At 39.8% G+C, this 20,689-nt stretch overlaps 1 protein-coding gene across 1 annotated transcript in view; it reads left to right on the top strand.

The window, feature by feature from the left end:
- erlin2 (ER lipid raft associated 2) overlaps window positions 1-20,689 on the top strand; it is a 28,197-nt gene that overhangs the window by 2,269 nt on the left and 5,239 nt on the right. The window contains exons 2-11 of the mRNA XM_044112017.1: window positions 566-674; window positions 1,130-1,211; window positions 4,861-4,907; window positions 5,038-5,099; window positions 5,188-5,313; window positions 6,097-6,170; window positions 8,021-8,079; window positions 16,065-16,156; window positions 16,246-16,335; window positions 16,533-16,612. Coding sequence (XP_043967952.1) covers window positions 568-674; window positions 1,130-1,211; window positions 4,861-4,907; window positions 5,038-5,099; window positions 5,188-5,313; window positions 6,097-6,170; window positions 8,021-8,079; window positions 16,065-16,156; window positions 16,246-16,335; window positions 16,533-16,612 — 819 coding nt within the window. The 5' untranslated portion in view covers window positions 566-567. The remainder of the gene's footprint in view (window positions 1-565; window positions 675-1,129; window positions 1,212-4,860; window positions 4,908-5,037; window positions 5,100-5,187; window positions 5,314-6,096; window positions 6,171-8,020; window positions 8,080-16,064; window positions 16,157-16,245; window positions 16,336-16,532; window positions 16,613-20,689) is intronic.

Genomic DNA, 20,689 nt, shown 5'->3' with positions numbered 1-20,689 from the left:
GAATGTATTCCAAGCCAAAGTTTGTTTTTTAATCTTAAGCGCAAAATGTACCTACTTTGTTTGTACAGTTTTGTCTAAAATACTGTCTGTCATTCTTTCAGTCTTTTTTTTTTTTGAGTTTTTACGCTCCAGTCATCAATTAATCTATTATTAAATTAGTTGCCAGTTATTTCAGTAATTGGTTTGTCGCAATTAATCTGAATGCAGAATGAATGCAGTAGCATTAAGCACAATTATTGCTGCTTTTAAATGATTTGTCAAAACTAACAGCTGAATTAGTAAATGCAGCTGCCAGGAGGGGGCCCTACACGATCAGGAAATGTCCTCAGGGCCTTGCTGGGTCCTTGTCCAGAAAGGTTACGTTTCTGTTGTTTTAATCTCAATCCTCTTTAAGTGTGCTCTCGGGTTGCAGTCCCTGCTAATGACCTGCAAAGCCCTAGCTGACCGCTAGCTGGCTGTTTAGATGGGAAAGTTTCACCGTCACATGCTGAAGGATTGTCTTAGAGGCCCATCTGCTTTTATTCACATGCTGTCTGTCACCGTGTGTTTATGTGTGTGTGTGCAGGGATGGCTCAGTGGGGGGCCATCTTCTCCATAGTAGCTGCTCTCGGCGGAGCGGCGCTGTTGGCCTCTGTGCACAAAATTGATGAAGGACACACCGGAGTGTACTACAGGTGAGCCGAAAGGATGGCGTCTTGCTTCGCCCGGCGAAAGTTGAGAGCAGAGAGTGGAATCTGAACAGTCAGAGCCAATAATAAAAGATTCTCCACATACCAACTCCGCTTTGTTTTTAGGACAAATAATTCTTACCACATGCCTTGTTTCCTAGCGTGCTTTAATGAATAAACCTCTTTATTTTTCCCTTTGTTTCGGTGGACTGACTCTGTCTTGTGATCCATGTTAAAGTTGGCACACATTGGTAACGTTTGCCTGGAAGTCTCTTATCAGAGTTCAGATTCAGTGAGCAGCTGAATAAAATAGAAGTGAAGTGAAGCACTGCGTCATTTTGCAGTTCCCGTCTCCAACCCTGAAAGTTATCAATGCTTTTCATCCATCTGTAAATATTTAGTTTTTTTTCTTTTTCTTTTCTTCATTATTGCTCTGAATCTGCCCTTCTTGTGTATCCCAGGGGAGGGGCTCTTCTCACTGCCACCAGCGGCCCTGGTTTCCACCTTATGCTCCCGTTCATCACCACCTACAAGTCTGTACAGGTCAGTAAGATTAGATCAGGCATCTCAGAAACCTCTCTTTTTGTTTTTAAGATTAAACTAGCATATATCAGCGTCATACAGATCCTTGAGAAATGATATATGTGGATATGCTCTGAAACATAAGCATCAAACTTCTCATTGCAACTTACAAAAATAGAACACAAAATGGTTGTTGTTGTTTTTTTTCATATATATGTTAAAAAAACAAACTAATTTGCCGGTGGAGCTACACATCTTTTTAAAAGATCTTGAAATAATTGAACTCGTATTCGAGCAAAAATGGCATATGTCCAAAAATTACCTCAATACCTTGAAATAAGATATACGTTTACATTTATTTACAATGTTTTTATAACATTAAGTAAAATTTTCCTCAACCCCAGATCATTAAAGGGAGACGTTTTAAAAAAATATATATCTTACCGCCACATAGTCCATTTTATAGCACAATCAAGTAACTATGACCTTCAGGTGTTAGGAAAATGCTGTATGTATCAAAAACAATTTCAAACAACAATTTCTGACACCTTGAAATTGGTCTCTGTCTCTTTAAGAACCTCTTACACATTCCGACACAACAATGGTTCTCCATTCCGTCTGTCCAGTCCATTTACAACCGTCTTTATGAGCTCAGCAGACGCACATTTCCAATAGGTGTTTACTAATTGCTGCTGCCGCTAGTCTGGAGGAGCGGAGTGGGGGAGCGCTGTTCTGAGAGACAGAGCTTTGGGGAAATAGGCGGTTCATTGTTTGAAGAACCGTCAAGGCAACCCCGAGTGGTTGCCACGGGAGATTTAAGGATTTATCAAACATGCATGAAAGAATCAAATCAACACTCCAGGAATGTTTCTGATATAAAACTCCAAAAAAAGTTTATTTTACTTAAGACATTTTACCATCTTAAAGTATAATTGGAATGAAGACAAATTTGTGTTGAATGTAGATATATATAAAAACGATGCCATTCTAGATTTAAAGGAGCCGCCTTTTGAATTAAAAGAGAGAAATACAGTTGAACTAAAACTTTTTTTTTTCTAAAGGATGCCTTTCATACAAAGCTTTTTTAACTCCAGCATTATTCTAATCAGTCATTTTCACTGCCAAGCACATGTTTCTCATTATACCAGAGTTAATGAACATTTGAACGCTGGGTGTCTGAATCAAAGGAAAACTGAAAACCAGACCAGTCAGCAGGTTACTGCCCACTTTCTGCTGTCCAAGAACAGCTTTCCACTTGGCCAAGGTCTTCTCGTGAAGTGATGCGACGTCTCTCTCATGGATTTGGTCTGAAAGGGCTTCTGTTTCTCTGTCAGTAAGTGTAGTGGATGTGTGGGATGTGGAGCTTAGTCATTGGCAGTAAACTATAAAGCACCTTCAGTAATTTTGTCTCCTGGGATTGTAGTTTATGGATGCATTTTCAATAACTACCAGGCAGTAAGGAGCAGCTAACCACCAGGACTGGGTGTGTCTCCACTGGGGATTTTTTTATTTATGTCGTATTTAATGTTTGTTCGCCGCACAACTTTTATTGCTTTCTGTTACCCCGTTGTTGTCGGCATGTACTTGCACTGGTTCTTGAAATGAGTTTCATAAAACTCGGTAGTTGACTTACTTTACTTTTGACGCAGCATAAGAACCACCTCATCCTAGCGAAACAACTTTTTCATCAAGATGTGTGTTTTTCAAAATTGTTGTTTCCATTAAGCAAGTTTATTTTTGTTATTTCAATTTGTGCAACTACATGGTCAATGGAATGAGGTGCTTCTCCATTGCCTTTCTTACCATGGGGGCATTGCACAGATTTTTTCCACATCACTGGGCATATAGGCTGCATTCACACCAGATGCTTTAGTCAAAGGCTAGTTTGTGAATACATAATCAAACTCTGACGCAGACCAAAAAAGGATTCTCTGGTCCGTCTAAAAACTGAGGTCTCAGTTTGGTTCTGGCGCTGTTCAATTGCAAATGTGAATGCCAAGCGAACCGGACACCGCTCTCAAGATCAGGAAGCAGGTTGTACTGCAGTGCATTCTGGGTAAATACATCCAAAATATACACGAGATTCTAGTGCTAGTGGGAGAAATGGCTTGTGGTCTTTTACCAAAGACAAAAGAGAAATCTACAGCCACTAAAATCTCACTCCACTCGGCTTTTGGAGCAGGAAGGAGGAAGTTGTACTCAGTGTCTTCTTCAGAGATTTTTTGTCGTTTTCTTCAGTGGTTCTTGGTGCAGCGCCACCACAGGAGACAAAGGGGCGCAAGTTTTTCAAAGGGTTTATTTGGTCTGAAACAGTACAGTGTGAAAATGTAACAAATGTTGCAATTTTGGTTCCCAATCGAACAGAGTCTACCAGGTGTTAAAATATCCGTATATTCACTCTCCTACTGACTGCTGAGGTTGAACAAGCCTCACCACACTGGCCTCAGTACACTAGTAGCTCGCTGTGCTGGTGCTTTCTGGACACGCTCACTTCAACACACTGGACCTCGTTGGCGCCAACTGGATGTGTCATGTCTAAGTTTTGGTTACTTTGGAAAGATATTCTTTAGGGCTGCATGCTTTACTTAGGCGTTAATCATTGCCAAAACAGGACGAAGATAAATTCAAGCACATATGTACCAACTTAAAAGCAATCAGTCTGTTTATGAGAATACCAGAGTGAGTTCAGATGGACTCTTTCACAGCTTCATCTGTGCTTGTAATGCTATTGAGCTGAAATGAGGTAGGGGGATTTTTGTGCCAGCACAAAAACAAGCAAAGCCAGCAAAATGACTCGTGTTGCTGCCAAACCGTTTGGCTGGAACTGTGAGTCTTCTGAAAGAAGCTTATTTTCCCAGACATGAGTAGAAAAAAACAATGCGTGTAAGAAGGACAGTGAACTAAACCTGTATATTAAAACTGTAATCTGCAGAGAGCCAGACAGCAGAGCACCAGCTTTCTGTTGTATCAGGAAGGAAATTTATGACCTTTCAGCTGTTGGCTCCCTCTCCTTAGTTTTACAGCAGTCTCAGAATCAAGTTCAAAAGGTTATTGCTTTTAGTTCTGTTTGCTGATACTCAGGCTGTCACTGGTTTATTTTCTATGAATCTGTTGCAGAGTTGTTCTCTTTTTAGTAAACAATAGTAGGCATGTGACAATAACAAATTTTGCTGGACAATAAATTGTCCCAGAAGTCGCTGCGATAAACAACAATGTTGTTTTGAAATTATTTTCTAGTAATATAACAGTAATGGCATAAGAAAGCAAGAACGTCTTTCAAAGACCAACAAACTTTAATGAACATTTAACACTGGAACTGGAAGACATTTTATGCCTCATTTTAATTGATCATATGATTAATTTATCGCTTCTTGCGACTGTAGCTCTGTGGGTAGAGTTGTCGTCTTATGATCGGAAGGTTGTAGATTCGATTCCTGCCGCATGTGCAAGGCACTTGATCTCAAATTGTCTGCCGATCTGCGTATCGGTGTTTAAATGTGAGTGCGAATGGGTGAATGTGACTCCACTGTAGAGCACTTTGAGTGGTCAAAATGATTGGAAAAGCACTATATAGGTTCAGTCCATTTCCCATTTGACCTCAATAGCAGTAGAAAAATCAGATAAGGAAATGTAACACACAGTTTGTAACCGTGTGATTTTTGACCTTCAGACGACTCTGCAGACTGATGAGGTGAAGAACGTGCCGTGTGGGACGAGGTGGGTTTTCGTAATTGTACCCCCCCACACTAACCACATACTTTTAACTCACATCAACAACTTGCTATACAGTCGTTCATTTTTTCAAGGAGTCTTTGGTGAAAGCGTTTTGATGTGTGCTTTCTTCCAGTGGAGGAGTGATGATTTACTTTGATCGCATTGAGGTGGTGAACTACCTCATTCCATCAGCAGGTACTTAGTGAGGCCATTGTTTTGGGTTCAGATGCACACCCAGAATCCTCTCTGTTTGTGAAAACCAGCTCTTCTGTCTTTTGTGCAGTGTACGACATTGTGAGAAACTTCACAGCAGACTATGACAAAGCTTTGATTTTCAACAAAGTGCATCACGAGCTCAACCAGTTTTGCAGCGTTCACTCACTGCAAGAAGTGTACATCGGCTTGTTTGGTGAGTAGAGCAATGCTACAGATTGAGTATATGCTAACCAAATATTGTCATTTGTTTTTTCATGTCTTTTTCATATGCATTTTGCGTTTGAAAGTGTTTTTTCTCAGTGTGTATGGCTGACAAAGGTTAAAAACATTAGTAGTTACTGTTAGCTAAAACGTTAGTAGCGCTAACCAAAAGCATTAATAATAAAAATTAGCTCCACTTAACGCTAAAAAACAAACGTGGTATTTAACAAAAGCTAAATGCTAAAATTGTACATACAACCATGTTGAAAGTTTCTTGGGGAAAAAACGATGATGTGACGAGAGGAAACAGAACTGTTGCGTGAACAGTCTTCACCCTCTTCAAAATAAAAGCATGAATATAAATGTCTAAGGACTTCAAGAATAGTCGACGACCCAAACCTTCAACGCAGAGGTCGGACTTTATCCAACTGAAAGTTTACAAAACATGTAAGTAAATTAGCGCCTGAGAATTCATCCTGAAAGTTTAATTTAGGGGAAGTTTACTGCGCCAAACCTTCAAAGTTAGCAGAAACGCCGAAGTGGTAAACAAAGCAATAGCTGCACTAGAAACATGTGACTATCTGGCATTTTGTACAATAAAAAACTTTGAATGCATCGTTCTAAAAGCAGAATCTCTCTCCTCAAGTTGTACTTTGTTTTGTTGTAACTGAGAAACCTTTGGTTTCGTTTGGGTGCAAATGAAGCTAAAATATAATATTACTTCTCCTAACTGAACAGAGCTCTGGCTCTTTCTTTTTGCTGCTTTTTCCAACAGACCAAATCGATGAAAATCTGAAGTTGACGCTGCAAGAAGATCTAACATCCATGGCGCCTGGCCTTATAATCCAGGTACAGTAAGACCACTCATCAGTTCGGATGAATGCTCAGTTTTTGAGATTTACTTTCAGTAAAGTTGGGATTAGCTTTGTTTTATTCAATTTCTCTGAAGTTGAACTTGTTTCTCTTGGATTGTGTTTTTTCTCTGCTGAAATGATCTTTCTGGTTGTTTGTTTCAAAAGAGTTCCTCATAAACATGGTATTGGTCCTTGAAATGTTTTCACCAGCATGAATTGTTCAAAACCACCCAGAACTCTGTTTGATGTCGTAACACTACCGCAGAGCGGGACATGCAAACAAAGCTAATAAATTTGAGGTTGAGAGTTTTGCTAGAAAATTACTTTTCCTATTAAACTTATTTAAAAAATACAGTTTGGGGGCCTCCTAAAATGTTTGAATGCTTTTGGAGAAAAGACCAAACTACTAAGCAGGTTCTCCGTTTTTCACAAGGGCATGTTTGGACGACACCTAGGATTTCTGCTGATGTCTTTCCACCCTGACAGTGTCGCGTATCTTTGTAACCAGCAGCAGGGAAGGGGTTTTTTCTGGACCATGAGATGGAGACAGAAAATATCGTTAACGAAACACAAGTCATGATCAGTCCTTCAGCTGACTTCAAAAACAGGATATAACTTCAAATTTAGTTTTCAAATTCAAATGTTTTCAGGTTAAACGCTTCTTCCTCTACATAAACTATTGCGTAACGTCATGGCAATAGCTTGTACTGATTCTGACATTTCAGCAGACTCTTGTTCTGGTGCTTATTTCTTTTTGTGCCATGATGAACAACAGAAAGTATTTTACTCTTTGTGTCTTTCAGGTTTAAATTTGCACACTACTTTAATCTCCGGTATAAAAATAAACCAAAAAGTTGTGGGTCCAAAAATGTAAAATTTTTTCTTCTCCTCTTTATCCTTCTACAAAGGTTGCAGAAAAAAAATCACATTCTTGTTGAACAATGTTCAAAAGGCAGCTTTTTAACCAATAACTCCTTGAAGACTTTGAAATAGTGACATATAACATTTAATTTCCCTTTAGTATTAGTAAAGTATTTTTTTCTTTGAATTGAATTTTAACTTGGTCTTTCTGACTTCCATGCAGCTTTATGTAAAAGCATCCACAGCTCTGTCAACACAAAGTCAAGTTTGTTTTGTTTGGACTGTCGACCGACACGAGGCAGGATCTATTTGTGAAGTGGAAGGAAACTGATGCACATTTTCACATCTGAAAAATGTGAAAAGGATGTCCATTCACTCCAGACAAAACGTCTTTCCATGCCGGTTTTAAAGTTGCAGTTGCAGTCGTATTTCAGTCCTTCTAAGGGAAATCAGGCATTGGTAGAAACCAGAAACCAAAATGAAAAGTTTACAAGTTATTGTTATTGGAAGAAACCCAATATTTTCTCTCTGCTGAGATTTTATGGCTTCCAGACGTTCCCAGTGTGGATCACTTAACATAATGACTCAAGACTTTTTTTCTTCAGGGAAGGTTAAGTGTTGCACAACTTTCTAAAGCTACACCCCCTTCCTCCCCTCTCCCAAAGCTCACCAACTAACCCTCACATTGTACTGAATGTGAAATGCTCCATGGGGTCTAAGATGACTTGTGTGTTTTCCCCTTTTCCCCCATAAATCGGATGAAATAATAGTTACAGTCTCCCGAGGGGTTAGTGGTCTGGGGAGTTCATAGAGATTAAAACAAAATCAACTTTGTCCCTGGGTTTATTCAAGATCTTTCTCTATACTTTTTTTTTTTTTTTTTTGCTTTGGCAAGTCCATTGGTTAAACTTCTTTTTATGGTCCTTTCTGGCATGTCGTGTTTATTTCGCAAAACTGAATCTTGTGTCTCTCTCTCTCCATCAGGCCGTTCGAGTCACTAAGCCCAACATTCCTGAGAGCATTCGCAGGAACTACGAACTCATGTAGGTTTGTTTTTCTTGCTCAGTGTGAAAAGGTGTCTGACAGAAATACTTTCTTCTTAAACAAATAGATATTACGCTTATCTAATGCCCACTGCTGTGGTTGTGGGAGGAAACTCTTTCAGGTCATGCAAAATGACCCAACCGTGAATGCTTGATCATGGAAAAACACCGATTTCCTGAAAATGAAGCCTCTTCCAATTAGCCGCAGATATAGTGGATGTGAAAGCAGCTTGGATGTGTTTTAAAAGACTCGACTATTCATAGATATTTTGTAAAGGAAGCGTGCACAGATGGACAACGTCATCTCCTGCATCGACAAAACTCAAGTGATGCAAAGTATTTTAGGGTCTGTCGGGTATAAATAAAGACGGTGATGTCCACTCCACTGTGACAAACAACAAATTTGGCATGCTCAGAAATAAAACAGGAAGTTGAATAAAATCAGGCTAATAAAAGATCAGATGCAGAATTTGGTCAGAAATTCCCCCATTCATTCTAATGTTAGAAAAATAACTATCTTTAAATTTATTTTGAAGGCTATTTTTTTCCATTTTGTAAATATCTGCTACTGTCTGAGCCCGTTGTTTCTGGTTCTTTCTGGTTCTTTCTGTAGCGTCCTTTTGTTTTGTAATTGACTTTTCTCCAGACACTACAAGTATATTCCAAAGGTATCCAGTTTGTGGCTTTTACATCCCAGAGACATGGTTTTGAAATCTAAGGGCATGTACCATTTAATCTATAAACCCAACTTAAAATACTGCCAAGAGTGGTGAGAATACCAATTAGACTACTGGCAACTGAACCCTATGCAAGAACATCAACATGGAAACAAATATTTGTCTGTTTGTTTGAACAGACTCTTTGTGTCAGTAAACCTAAACCCAAGTATTTTCAATTGTTTTGCAGCATGTTAACTTGGTCTGGTGTGAGTCATGTGTGCAGAGAATTCAGCTTCAGATGAGTTCATGTGCGTGGTATGCACAACTATTGTATTCCCAACGTTATTGACTTTCCACCATTCCCAGAATCAAGCCATTTCTTCATTCTGGTTTCTTCCATCAGGTCATTATTTAGTTCCTTCAGTTCATCATCATTATGAGAGGTGAAATAGTTTTCATTCAAGGGGGACATCACTGCAGAATGTTTCCCTGAAATGCAGCTTCCTCAACACCTTGGCATGTAATTACTTTTTTTTATTTTATTTATTTATTTATTTATTTATTTTATTAGGTTTTAACGTCAAAATACAAAATGTGCAAAAATATATGAACAAGATATGTAGACTTTTTTCTATAACAGAACCGAACATGTCGTACAGTACACATGGATAAGCCTTCCCAAATAAAATCCAGAGGAATAAGATTAATAGTGAGAGAAAACAAAAAAAGAAAAAAAGGGGGAGGGAGGGAAGGATTTAAGAAAAAGGTGCATCAATGGGTATTAATGACAGAATAAATAATTTGATAAATAATATGATAATGTAAATAAAAAGGTCAGCCCAAAGCAAAATTTAGTTGGGCACCATACGGGATGGCAATGTCTGAATAAAATCAAAAAACGGTTGCCAAATCTTCAAAAATTTAGTTGTGGAACCTCGTAGGGTAAATTTAATCTTATCAAGTTTACTAAAGTGTAAAGCATCTTTAATCCAGATTTCAAATGAGGGAGGTAAAGCTGATTTCCAGCACAGCAATATTCTACGCCTCGCCAACAAAGTGAGAAATGCAACCAGATCAGCCTTAAGTCTTGACAAAGAAACCGTCTCAGAAAGTACACCAAACAATGCAGTTAGTGGATCAGGCTGGATGGACATATGAGCTATTTCAGACAAGGCTGCAAAAATATTTGTCCAATATTGCTTTAGTGATGGGCATGACCAAAACATATGGATCAGTGAGGCAGGTGTTTGATGGCAACGATCGCACTCCGGGCTAACGTTTGGGTATATTTTAGAAAGCCTGACCTTAGTCCAGTGAGTGCGATGCAGGACCCTACACTGAATTAGTCCATGTCTGGCACACAGTGACGAACCATGTACACGGTAAAGAATTCTATCCCACAAGTCATCTGGAAACAAAAAACCCAAGTCCTCTTCCCATGCCGCTTTGATTGAGAGAATTGGGGACTCACGAAAACAGCACAATCTCTCATACAAACATGAAATAGGACCCTTTTTCGGTGGGGGAGGTGACAAAAGTTTATCCAAATCATTAACAGGAGGTTTAGAGGGAAAGAGAGAAGTTTTTTCCTTAACATAACTTCGGACCTGTAGGTAACAAAAAAAGTGGCTCTTTGGGAGGTCAAATTTTGCAGAAAGCTGATCGAAGGAGACGAATGTACCCTCCTCATAGAGGTCACCAAAGCTTTTGATACCATGAGAGAACCAAACGGAGAAAGCACTATCGATTGTAGAGGGCCGGAATAAAGGGTTCTTGAAGATAGGAGATTGTAAAGAAAAAAAGTTAAATTTAAAATAGCGGTGGAACTGAAACCAAATTTTCAGAGTCACCCTCACCATTTTGTTGTTCGGAATTTCAGCACCTGATAGCAATTTGGGAGCATAAACTAAAGCAGACAAAGACGATCGTATACAGGATGAGGTTTCCAAATCCAACCAAGCCGGGGCACTGTCAGAATCATTTGCCTTTAACCAATAATTAAGAATTCTAATATTGGATGCCCAATAATAAAACATAACGTCCGGCCATGCCATTCCACCCACACTTTTTGGTCTCCTGAGATATGATTTACGAATTCTAGAGGGTTTATGATCCCAAATAAATCTAGTGATGATTTGGTCCAGTTTGCTAAAAAAAGAAACGGGGATAAAAACAGGGACACACTGAAAGAGAAAAGAAAACTTGGGAAGCACGTTCATTTTAATCGTATTAATTCTCCCAGCAACGGATAAATGAAGCAAAGACCATCTATCTAGGTCTTGTTTGACCTTTTCCACCAATGGCTCAAAGTTAAATTTAAAAAGTTCGCAAAATTTACATTTGACCTTAATCCCTAAATATGTAAAACCATCAAGGGCAACCCTAAATGGGAGAGAAGCAAGTGAATATTTTCACAACAGAAGGAACAACAGAAGGAGAACCACCTCCCAACACCAGGTCCAATGTCACAGGAGCATGATCTGAAATTACAATGGCATTGTGAGAACAAGACCGGATATGCGGTATCAGTCGGCTGTCCAAAAGAATGTAATCAATACGAGTGTATGTATGGTGAACTGGGGAGAAAAATGTATATTCTTTACGAGTAGGGTTAAGAAAGCGCCAGGCATCAATAACTGAGAATTCTTTAAGAAAATTATTAACAACTTTGGAAGAATGTGATTGTCTAACATTATTTGATGACCGATCCAAAGGGCCCAGCCAACAGTTCAAATCGCCAGCCAAGATAAGAAAATGTGAAGATAAATCTGGAATCTTGGTGAAAAAGGAATTTAAAAAATTATAATCGTCCCAATTCGGTGCGTACACATTAGCCAAAACTAATTTTGTATTAAAGATGCTCCCACAAACAATAATGTATCTACCATTAGGATCAGTAATAATGTTAGAAGACACAAATGGTACTGATTTGTGAATTAAAATAGCAGCACCTCGAGATTTTCCTTGAAAAGTTGAATGATACATTTGGCCAACCCAGCCCTTCCGGAGTCTAGAATGATCTGAAATTTTCAAGTGGGTTTCTTGTAAGAACACAATTTGAGCACCCAAATGCTGTAAGTGATGGAGCACTTTACTCCTTTTAATGGGTTGATTTAAACCCTTACAATTCCAGCTACAAAACTTGAAAACCTGACCCTTTAGTAAATTATCACAATTAGATTGTGACATCCATCAATCTGTGTAAAGGATGACCCATTGATAGCACTTAAAGACCAAATAACATGTGAAAAACAGTACGACAAAACAAGAACGTTAGAACTTACCCCTGATTGCTGAAGCATCTTCCCAAACAAGATGCGCGCATACCCCCTTTTGCTAACTACTAGATACCTCTTTCCAAGCATCCACGGACCCAGTAGAACTCAAGCTCCCACCAGTGCAAAGCAGGAACAAAAATAAATGGATCAAATTATATTATCTAATTAAGTGTATAAATAGATATGCAACTACACACCCATACACACACAGAAATATAAATAAACAAATAAAGTATATATAGGAAATAGATCAGTAATAAGGATGGAGAAAAAAAAGGGGAGATTTAATAAAATATAAATAATATAAAAATATAGTAATATTTATAAAATACAATAAATTTTAAAAAATTAAACAAAAATAAATAAAACATCGTAAATAAGATAAGTAAATGATTAGAATCAAATATGTAAAAAAAAAAACCTTCAGTTAGGTTACCATTTCACGAATATAAATCAGAAATAACGAACATCAGCCTCAAACCAAGTCAAAGTTATTAGTCAGAAGGAGCACCACCTCCCAGTTTCTTAATAAAGTCTGTGGCAGCTTCGGGGTCGGAAAACTTGCGCACAACTCCATTTGGCAGTGTGATTCTTAACTCAGCAGGATAGAACAGACCAAACTTAACGCCAGGGCACGAGTGTAGGAGACGTTTGGCATTCCCAAATTGTGAGCGTTTTTTGGCCACTGATGACGTAAAGTCTGGAAAGATAAAAATTTTCCTGCCCTGATAGAGAAGAGGTGCAGCAGCTCCTGCCCGGCGCAGAATCAGTTCCTTCACATGAAAATAATGCACTCTGATGATAATTGGTCGAGGTGGAGCTCCTTCTTTAGGTTTTTCCCTGCTAGATCTGTGAGCCCGGTCCAGAAGCGGCACATCCTCCAATCCCAAAAGGTCACGCAGAAGCTGTGAGATGAATTCTCTAGGGTTGGGCAGTTCCAGTCCTTCAGCCAGCCCGATGAGACGAATATTATTACGCCTTGACCTTCCCTCCAGATCCTCACATTTACCCTGTAGATGTTTAACTTCCTCTGCTAAAACAGATACAGAGGTCTGCAGGGAGGACAAATCATCACTGCAAGAGGTAGCAGAGACCTCGAGCTCTTTGATTGTGGCTCCCTGAGATTCAACAAGAGACTGGATGGAGTTTATATTAGCATTAAGCTCAGCCTTTACGGATTTAATTTCTGACCTTAATGTGAGAGTAAGAGAGTCGATCCTCGAGTCAAAAGTATCACAAATGTCTTGCTTCAGACCTTGCAGTGCTTTGGTGAATGTTGCCTCACTGAGCGGTGTATCTGATCCACGCTCGTCGCTCCCCAGCGGCGTCTCATCCATCCGGAGCGCGCCCGATCCGGAGCTCGTCTCAGCGGCAGTACGTCTCTGGCGAGGTCCCTTAGTCTCCCTCTTGTCCATTTTACAAGAGTCGCAGTACTTTAAAACAGAAAATGGTCCCAAACAGTACCGAAGAAAGTTGGCGAAAACGATGACGTCACAGTCCAGCGACACGAGCGAGCGCAACCAATAATTAGCTTTAGCACAATGGACCGTCCAAGGACGGAAACCACTCTTTTATGCTCACCCGTGCCCGCAGTAATATCAGTCCTAGTTCCACCGTGCAGGTGATAAGGGATCAACCCAAAAGTGACAAACCAGTCCGTTTCGGGCCCGGGTCGAGCGCTATGTAGCTAGTGCACGCTGGCTAGGTTCGAGGCGGCGACCGCGGCCTGTTACGAAAAGTTATTAAAGCAAACGACTTAGCGACCAAAAAAGGTGTCAAATGAACCAGGGATTAGAAGCGCACCATTATATACATATGCGAGGCTGATTTATAAATAGGGGTGTGCTTTAAAATAAATGTTTTGTCCCTGCTTTTGCGGAGCCTCGAGAAGCACGTCTTCACTCCATGGTGTTCCTCCGCGTCCCCCTGGCATGTAATTACTGTCTCAGTAATACCACACCGGTTGAAACTTTCCGGTCCATTGGTCATCGCCCTTCGTGAAACCCTGACCGTGCTGCTGACTGCAGTGCTAGCGAGGTCAGCTAACACTTCTATCAGTCCGAACATCAACACTCTAAATTGCTTGACGTCCCCTGACTGATGAGCAAAGGAAATCTCACACATGATCTTGCAGACTTTCTCTGAGTGCTCAGAACAACCCAACGACTTGTCACAACTGAACGACTCCACTCCTTCTGGATTTGTTAACACCTGCCAACATCCACGTCTCGGTCCTTTCTGTCTTTGTTCATGTCTTCAGTTCCATTGAATGCCTTCCTGGAGCCACTCCAACCTTCAGCACTGCAGCTTACCACCCACCTAAGCTGCACAAAGACTTGTTAGATAACTTTTCTGCTTTACTCACTCACTCATCCACTCTCTCACTAAAAGTGATTTTCAACAAAACCACAAGGGATCGGAGAACTGGCCACCCGGTGAGTTTTGGACTCCATCAATTTCTTGGTTTCCCCATTCAAGACCCCAGGTCTTCCAGAACATCACGGACCAGGGATCTCATTCATGATTCATAATAATTACTTCTGACTCTTTCCTGATGAACTGGTTACTCTTTACAAGTTTTAATGCTTTGAATTTCATTATCAGTCTTGCTCAGATGGAAACTCGTTAAATTTTCCCCATACTGTGACGGAAGTTCACATCTGAACTCTCCTTTCAAATGGTTGTTGCATTTAATAAAATAATTAAAATACTTTTTTTGTCTTTTATGAAAAGATTTAAAATGGCCGACCTGCCTTCAACAAAAATACCAAAAACAATACCGAATAGGAAGAATGGAGCTCATGCTTAAGACTTTTTATGTTTACGTGTGATTCGCTTGGGGTCAAAGGTTAGGTTATTCGTTGTCTACATAAAACCACAACAAAATGAAAACCCTTCACTATATGTCCTTTGTGCAAGTAGTGAAGAACCACAACGCAGGAAGAATGATGGTACACTGAACAGACTTTTTGTTGTAAAATAACTCGTAACAATGGAAAGATGAGCGTTGTGTCCGGCTTTAATTGACTGAACTGAGGAGTATTGAGGCTGAGGCGATTACAGAAGTGAAGACTGGTGGTTGAGGAGCTCCAGGGAAAACAGCTGAGATTAAGTTAAGGCCAAGGAAAATGTAGCCAAACAAGATGAACACAGGAAATGCAAAACTCCATAATACATCTCACCCACAACTCAAAACAACAAGCACTCTCTTCTGTCCACAACAATACAAGCCTGTTAGTTTGTTTTGGGATCTTAATTTCCTGCATGAAGGAGTTACTATGAAGATGAGGCCCATCTTTAGTTTTTATCCAGAGGGGAAAATGGTTTTGGATCGTGGATCCAGTTCTGATTACACATGTTTTTAGACCCTACCAATGTCCTCTGTGTTATTTATTACTGCTCCCGTCTCTGAAAGTTCAAGGCACTTCTTTTAAACTGTATTGCATAAGACTAGAATGATGGCTCTTTTGCATTACACAGCCTCTCACAGTACTGCAGATTGTACATGTTCAGTTTGATGACGGGAATTCTTAACCTGCCGAAGGTAAAAGCACAAATTAGTTGAGGATCTGGTTTTCCATGACGATACACCAAAACATTAGAAACTACAACTCTGGAAAATATTCAAAGGCCACTGCAAAATCACCAGTTTCTCTTATTTTACTCTTTGTAGGTCTATGTTTGAGTAAAATGAATATTGTTCTTTTATTCTATGAACTACTAACAAACATGGCTCCCAAATTCCAAGCAAAAATTTAGTATTTATTTACAGGAAATCAAAAGTGGTCAAATCATGAAAAAGATGCAGTGCTTTCAGACTTCAAGTAATTCAAAAGAACCAAGTTTACATTCATTTAGAAACAACAATGCTAATGTTTTAACTCAGGAAGAGTTGAGAAGTCAATATTTGGTGGAACAAGCATCACGATTTCAACAGGTTAAAACCTCAGCGGTCTCTTAATTTTTTCCAGAGCTGTATCTAACATTCCTTCGTTGTTGGTAGAAACAGAATAATGTGTTTTTGTTTCTTGTGGTTTTTGTTTTCAAGGGAGAGTGAAAAGACAAAACTTCTGATTTCCCAGCAGACACAAAAGGTTGTAGAGAAGGAGGCAGAAACGGAGAGGATTAAAGCTGTCATAGGTAAGGGAGAAGTTGGAGAATAATGGTGTGTCTGTGGCGTTTTCCACACCGCCAGGTTTAATGGGAATAATTCTTGCTTTGTTTTGTAGAGGCTGAGAAAGTGGCGCAAGTCGCAGAAATCAAGTTTGGGCAGAAAATTATGGAGAAGGAAACTGAAAAGAAGATCTCTGAAATTGAAGGTTTGTACGTAAGCAGTGGATTACAGGATTTCACAGATGTTAGTTTCTCAACAGACACAAGATCCCGAACAGGTTCAGGTGTGGATTGGGGCTCATTTCATGTGGAATGAGGTTGCACAGGGTTACTGCCGACACCTGTTGTCTTAATGTAAATCTAGCACAGCACAGTAAAGGTCTGTTGTGCTTGTTCTGGACAGATGGCGCTTTCCTGGCCAGGCAGAAAGCCAAGGCTGATGCTGAGTTCTATACAGCACTGAGAACCGCTGAGGCCAACAAGGTAACCGGACAACACAACCTCTCATCTGCACTTTATTCTCATCCAACATACACTCCAGGGTTTGACCCAAGGTGTTATAAGCCTGGCGGGCCACCAGGCTTTCCTTTCCCCTCCCACCAGGCTAAGTGTTGTTTGTTTGTTTTAAATTAAATAGGGTTTTTTATACGCCAGTAGACAGTGAAGCTAGATTTATAGTTGAAGCAGGACGGCGCAGTAACTCTGCCGTCCTGCACCCAACTTTTGGCCTCACATGCTATTTATTTCCAAATTATGATGCCTGCTGATGCACCTCTGGATTTTTGTAACTTAACATTTTGCAAACATAAAAGCTCAGTGGGTCGCTGGTGGACTTCCCTGGCATCTCTGCCCCCGGGTTTAACCGGTCCTCAGAGGGAAACTCTGCACTCTGATGCAAAATTCCTACTTTAACTTTTCTTTCACAGATTACTGTATCTAGAGTCACCGGTATGGAAGTAAATAAGTCCAGCCAGCTTTAAAATGCTAACTCATGATTGGTCTAAAAAGTTTAGCACGGTGATACTGCATAACGCAGACTAACAAGATATTTTTGTTCTCTGTTGTGTAACATGGAGATAACTTTTAGCTTGAACAGAAAGTAAAGTTTGTTTTCAATTTAGATGAGTTCAGCTTGTTCTTCTCTCAGCTTTTTGGCTGTTAGGTTAATATTTACTGTAAAACATAACATGATTCATTTTCTGATGTCTGACTTTCCTCCTTTTGACTAGTGTGCAGATTATTTTTAGTGCTTTATTTTGAGCCATATAAAATGCACATTATAGAGGCCAAAATGGAACAAAATAAATATACATGCATTCACGTATGCACAGTCATTTACAGTAAATATAAATACAGTAAATGCAGGGCACTTTCTGAGTCATCCAGTTCATGTTATATATAATAAAATTATATTTAGACATAAACAAGAACGCATTTAGCCCGAAAAGGATTAAGAAGAAGAGGAAATTATTTACTCCCACTCCTAATAAACACCTTTTAAAAATAGTTAAGTTTCTCACTTATAATTTAATAATCCTTTTTGTTACAGTGATTAAAAGACACATATGGTAAAGCAATTTTCAATACTAAATTAAAACTTTAAGACTTACATGTTTTTACTTGAGACTTGACTGTCTCGCCGTTTAGTGACTTGGTCCCATCTCTGCTTCGGAAGCCCCCAGTGGGTCGGGCCAGACAGCCGCTCACACTGAGCCTGGTTCTGGTGGGAGTCTCTACATGCTCCCAGCATGAGGGATTGCTGCAGTCAGTGACTCAGTTACCGGGAATTGACTGCGCTCCGTCACTACATGCCTGTTCAGTGATTTGATGCAATCAGCTGGGATTCTGTAGGCAAAGCCTTTACAACAAGTAGCATTAGAAACTGAACTTGTTGGGTTTGCTGTGGTGGCGTAGTGGATAGCGCGACCCACATTTGGAGGCCTTTAGTCCTCGACGTGGCCGTCGCGGGTTCGATTCCCGGACCCGGCAGACATTTGCCGCATGTCTTCCCCCCTCTCCCTCCCCCTTCCTGTCAGCCTACGGTCATATAAGGGACACTAGATCCCACAAAAAGACCCCCTGGAGGGGAGAAAAAAAAATAAAGGAGTGTGTTGTAGTTATATAAACTAAATCGTTGTTAGCCTTGCAGCTATCCCTCATTTGTGTCGAGTCAAGTTTATTTGTATAGCTCATTGCAGTAACATGCTTTGCATGATAGATTGATCTGTAATTCTGCTACAGAAACTTGTCCAGATGTTTTCTTTTGCGCAGCAGTGGTTTGATAACTGCTGTTTTTAAAGCCTGTGAGAAAACACCTGATAAGCGGGACGAGTTTTGAATCAGATCGGATGCAGGCACAGACTAAACTTTCTTAAAAGTCGTAAGATATCAAAACAGCAGGAGGAGGGGGAGAAGCTTTTCTTCAAAGATTTATGGTTGAGTTGGTAAAATTGTAATTTTCTCTACATTTGTTTTGATTGGACACACGGTGAACCAGAATGAATTCACGGCGCTTCCAGTAATCCATCCATTACTTGATTACTTTTGTTTTTTTTCACAATTACGTTTTCTGATAAGCAAGTACATGTAATGCTAGCCAAAACATATTTCCTTGTATACATGTCTGTGTATTATGTGCCAGATTTTACACTAACAATCACAGATAAACGTTGGGTCTTTTGCAAAGAGAACAAAAACATCACCCGTTAGCAGCTGTGTCTCGATGCGTGTAATGGATGTTTCCTGCTGAGGAGTTCGACGACGTTCTATTGTAAAACTCCAGTCCTGTTTTTATTTGGTTTAAAGTAGGAGTACACCGATTTTTTTCTGTGCCGATGTCCTTAATTTTGGGAGATCGGTGATTGGCCGATTTTTACACATGAAACAGATTTTTTCCACCGGTCTCATCTACCTTGGAAAATGTGTAATAATCAACCACTGCCCTCTTTTGCTCGCCGGTGAGAAAGGTTTGACTGAAGTTAAGTCTGCACATTTACAATTAACAATAGTGACTCACTGTTGCCAACTCAACAACTTTCTTGCTATATTGATCAACATTTCAGACAAAAAAATGTGTATCGGCTGCAATCGGTGCACCGCTAGTTTAAAGTAATCCCACACTTTTTGTCTCTTTCTAGATGGAGCGTTTTTCTCTCCCTCGGGGTCTCATGGTCCTACTAATAGCGATTAGCATTCATCCACAGCTCATTGGCGGGAGGAAGTGAGAGCGTTGCGAAACACAAATAATCATTCATCTGGAACACAGACTCGAGAAATAAGCAATAGAAATAACCAAAGTCATGAACTCATTCGATAAATCATTATATAGTCCTACCAGGTAACAGTCTTTACCCCTCTAAAAATACTTTTGCAAAACTATTTTAGCAAAATTACATCACATAAGTCACACGGTCAACAACTGGATGTTGCCACTGGCAGAAACCACGAAGAAGAAGGCGACAGGAAGTAGTTGCAGGATCACGGAGCAACATGTTTTTTAATGACTTATTGTGAACAAGCTTATCCACGTGTAATTTAAATTTCTTATTTAATGGAAATACTACAAATGCAAAGTAGTTTGGTTTTTTTTACATTAGTGGAATATCAGCAAAAGTTTTGCACACATTTGTAACAGAAACGCAGCGACTGCCTCAATCAGGATAGGATAGGATGTCTCATTGTTAATAATAAAATTTTCCAGCTCGGATATCAAAGTCAACTGAAATCAGAAGGTATGACGTAGCAATTATGCTAAACCAAAAAAAGTGGGGAAAACACATTCTAAAAGTTGTTTACATACAGTATTTTGAAGCATTGTCTGTGAGTTTGCAATGGGGAACACCGGACAGAAGCTGATGCTGTTTGCGAGTCTGTGGCATGAAAAAGTTTGGGAACCCTTGACTTAACACAAATAGTGAACCAGCCAATCACAGGGTATCAACTAATTGCCTTTAGGCTTGTAGATGTACTGAAGACAAACCAAGCATTAGAATCAAGAAGACAGAGAAATTGAGTAACTTTTAATGGGGCATGGTGGTTGGTGCCAGACTGGCTGCTCTGAGTTTTACAGAAAATGCAGATTTACTGGGGGTTTTACCTACAGCCATCTGTTAGATTCATGTAATGTTCTTACAAAAGTAAGAAGCAGCTGTGTTGATGTTGCCTCTTCCATGGTAGAGGTCAGAGCTGCATAGGGATGCTAGCTTGAGATGAAAGGAAGGCAAACAAGGCTCAACTAACAACTTGTTACAGCCAAGCATGCAGAATACACACACAGGTTGAAACTTGAAGCAGATAGCCTTCAGCAGCAGGAGAGTTGCTACTGCCAGCTAAGAACAATACAGGCCTATCAGAATTAGACAATTTGAAAAACATTGCATAATCCGACGAGTCTGGATTTTAGTGATGGCATTCAGATGGTAGAGCCAGAATGTGGTGTACGTACAACATGAAAGCAGTCGTTTAATTTCAGGCCCACAGTCTACCTGACTACTGTTGCTCAACATGTCTGTTCCTATATGACCAGTCTGCTCATATTCTCATGGTTTCCTCCAGCAGGGT

This window comes from Gambusia affinis, linkage group LG03 (genome assembly GCF_019740435.1).
Source record: "Gambusia affinis linkage group LG03, SWU_Gaff_1.0, whole genome shotgun sequence".
NCBI classification, from domain to species: Eukaryota; Metazoa; Chordata; class Actinopteri; order Cyprinodontiformes; family Poeciliidae; genus Gambusia; species Gambusia affinis.
Note: the sequence above shows the minus strand (reverse complement) of the source record. Positions and strands in the feature narration are given on the sequence as shown.